This window comes from Pinus tabuliformis, chromosome 1_1 (genome assembly GCF_031772625.1).
Source record: "Pinus tabuliformis cultivar Carrire ecotype Pingquan chromosome 1_1, CPIR1, whole genome shotgun sequence".
Taxonomy (NCBI): domain Eukaryota; kingdom Viridiplantae; phylum Streptophyta; class Pinopsida; order Pinales; family Pinaceae; genus Pinus; species Pinus tabuliformis.
The window spans coordinates 213,373,288-213,376,831 of NC_142297.1; the positions used below are offsets into that span (position 1 = coordinate 213,373,288).

Consider the following 3,544-nt stretch of genomic DNA (forward strand, 5'->3'; position numbering starts at 1 on the left):
AATTTGTTTTGTTACAACAAATTTATTTATTTAAATTTTAAATTCAGATCTAATACACCACAGAGACAGTGAGTTTCCACCATAGTGGTATCATAGCAAGTTAGAGTTTTTCCAAAAGAACTCATAACAGACTTAAAGTTTTCTTTAAATAAAAATCAATCAGTTATGGCTTTCAAGTTTGGAAGAGGAAGAGGTCGAAGAGGTGGACGCCCGGTAGCAAATGTTGAAGTGATGAGGGTGATGCAATGTTTGGAAGAGAGGTTGAATGTCAGAGAGCGGGACAAAAGGGATCCTGGTGATGTTAGTGAGGAGGAAGAAACTCCAAGAGCAACAACTCCATAACCAATCGAGATGAGAATGCTGAGAGCAGTCATAGGATCCACCTCGAAGCCTAAGCCAGATCTCTCAAACTATAATGGAAGCTTGAATCTTGAAGAGCTTATCGACTGGATCAATGACATGGAAAAGTTTTTTGTATATGAAGAAATGGAAGATGAGAAGAAGGTGAAGTTTGCGGTGACCAAATTAAAAGGGCATGTGTCTCTATGGTGGGATGGTGTGCAGGTAGAAGGGAGCAAACATAACAAGCCAAAGATCAAGAGTTGGGATTGGATGGTTGTGAAACTTCGAGGTAAATTTTTTCCCCAAGACTACCAGCTGCCTTTATTTAGGAAAATGCAAAATCTTAAGAAAAGGATGATGACTGTTAAGGAATACACTGAAGAATTTTATAGCGTAAACATAAGGGCAGGTTATGTGGAATATACTACAGAAAAAGTAGCCAGATATATAAATGGTTTAAGAATAGATATCCAAGATGAAATCAACATCTTGACAATAAAGACAGTGCAAGAAGCCTATCGAATTGCTTTGAAAGCAGAGGAGAAGATTGCACAAAAACAATTTGGCAAAGGAAGAGGATATGGTAGAGGAAAAGGATAGTAGTCAGGACGAGGACAACAATTGGGACGGGGAAGAGCCACATTCCAAAGAGAAGGAACTAGTGGTTCAAGTCAACAGGGGTAACAGGAAGATGATTATGGAGGAAGGATATTCTCTTCTAGAAGATGAGGCCGAGGTAGAGGAAGAGAGTTTAAATGCTATAAGTGTTGAAAGATTGGACGTAGATCTTTTCAGTGTCTAGAGAATAGGGATACATGTCAAAGAAATGTTGTTGTTGCTCCAGCCAAGGAAGAAGAACCAAAAGTACAAGAAGTTGAGAATGTGTCAGAGACAGGTGAATCACTCTTGTTGAAGAAAGTTCTATTGAAATAGGTCAAAGAATCTATTGAACCAGCCCAAAGGAAAGCAATATTTAGAACCATGTGTAAGGTTAAAGGGAAATGTTGCAAAGTAGTAATTGATAGCGGAAGCACAGACAATTTGATATCCATTGAATTGGTAGAAAATAAGAACTTGAAGAAGACAAAGCATCCAACACCATATAAAGTGTCGTGGCTTCAAAAGAGCCATCAATTACTGTTTAATGAACAATGTGAAGTGGATTTACAATTGGGTAATTACAAAGACAAAATTATTTGTGATGTTATGCCGATGGACGTATGTCACATCTTATTAGGTCAACTGTGGTAGTATGACAAGTATGCAATGCACGGAGGAAGAAGGAATGTCTACAAATTTCAAAAGGATGGACTGAATCAGGCATTAGTCCCGTTACCAAAAGATGGTGTAGTAGAGAACAATGATCCAAAGGTTTTGTTGATGAGTGGAAAAGTATTTTTACAACAGCTAGAAGATAATGAGGTAAACTTCGCTTTGATTACCAAGCCTATAGTAGTATTTACAACCACTAAAATCTCATATTTGCTTATTGAAATTCAGGAAATTTTAAATGAATATCATGATATTGTTGTGGATGATTTGCCAAGAGAGTTCCTACCCAAGAGAAGTATTAGTCATCATATTGACTTAATACCAGGTGCAAGCTTGCCTAATAAAGGTGCCTATATGATGACTTCTCATGAGAATGAAGAGATAAGGAAATAGGTATGAGAGATGTTAGATAAAGGGCTGATCCGTGAGAGCTTCAGTCCATGTGCGGTGCGGGCATTATTGAGCCCAAAGAAGGATGGAAGCTAGAGGATGTGCACAGATTCAAGAACAATTGACAAAATCACAATCAGGTACAAATTTGCATTATTAAGAATAAATGATCTATTGGACTGTTTAACGGATGCAATTTTTTTTTCAAAAATAGATATAAAAATTGAATACCATCAAATTAGGAAAAGGGAATCAGATGAATGGAAAACCACATTCAAGACAAAAGATGGGTTGTATGAGTGACTTGTTATGCCATTTGGCTTATCCAATGCACCAAGCACTTTTATGAGATTGATGAACGAGGTATTGAAGGATTTAATTGGGAAATTTGTTATAGTATATTTGGATGATATCTTGGTCTATAGTCTGTCTTAATAAGATCATGTAAGGCATTTGAGACATGTCTTGAAGAAATTGCAGCAGGAGAAATTGTTTATAAACTTGAAGAAATGTTCATTTTTTCAAGCTGAACTTGTGTACTTGGGCTTTGTTATTTCAAGAGAGGGGTTGAAAATGGATCCTAAAAAGGTAAAGGCTATCCAAGAATGGCCTTCACCCAAAAATTCTTACGAGGTAAGAAGTTTTCATGGGTTGTCTAGTTTTTATAGGAAATTTATTAAAAATTTCAGCAAAATAAGTGCTCCAAATGTTGAAACTATTAAGAAAAATAAGCAATCGTTTAAGTGGACTATGGAAGCTGAAAATAACTTCCAGCTGTTGAAGAGGAAGATCACATAAAAACCTATCTTCGTTCTCCCATATTTCCAAAAGCCTTTTCAAATTGAGTGTGATGCTAGTGGAGAAGCTATAGGGGCAATTTTGAGTCAAGAGGGAAAGCCCATAGCTTATTTTAGTGAAAAACTGAATGAAGCCAAAAAGAAGTACTCATCCTATGGTAAATAATTATATGTTGTTGTTCAAGCACTAAAGAAATGGAGGCACTATTTGTTGTCCAGGGATTTTGTCTTATATTCTGATAATCATGCTTTACAGTGCATTATGTAGTAGCCAAAACTGAGTCAAAAACATGCAAAATGGGTGGAGTATCTACAAAATTTCACCTTCATATTGAAGCATATCAGTAGGCAATTTAACAAGATTGTAGATGCTTTAAGCAGGAGGACCTTGATAATGCAGGAAAGGCAAGTGAAAATCACAGGAATCGACTTCCCGAAGGAATTGTATGACAATGATCCAAACTTCAAAGAGGCATTCAAGGCATGTAAGGAACTAGTCATTAGAGATAGGAGTCCATGGTTGGAATATATGCTACATGATGGGCTTTTGTTTAAAACAAGTCAATTATGCATTCCCAAATTTTCAATGATGGAAAAATTAATCAAAGAGAAGCATAACGGAGGAATGAGTGGACATTTTGGGCATGACAAGACTTTTGAACAACTAAAGCAGTTTTACTTTTGGCCAAAGATGAGAACAGATGTACAAAAGTTTTTGGACAAGTGTACGATTTGCCAGCATG

The 3,544-nt window shown here is 36.5% G+C and overlaps 1 protein-coding gene across 1 annotated transcript; it reads left to right on the forward strand.

Moving 5' to 3' along the window:
• Window positions 1–351: 351 nt before the first annotated feature.
• Window positions 352–942, forward strand: LOC149212296 (uncharacterized). The gene has a single exon (XM_089388620.1). It carries the CDS (start codon window positions 352–354, stop codon window positions 940–942), a length of 591 nt encoding a protein of 196 aa, XP_089244746.1.
• The last annotated feature ends 2,602 nt before the right edge of the window (window positions 943–3,544 follow it).

Excerpts from the sequence above, each read along its gene's own strand:
- LOC149212296 (XM_089388620.1), top strand. The coding sequence starts at position 352 with ATGAGAATGCTGAGAGCAGTCATAGGATCCACCTCGAAGCCTAAGCCA.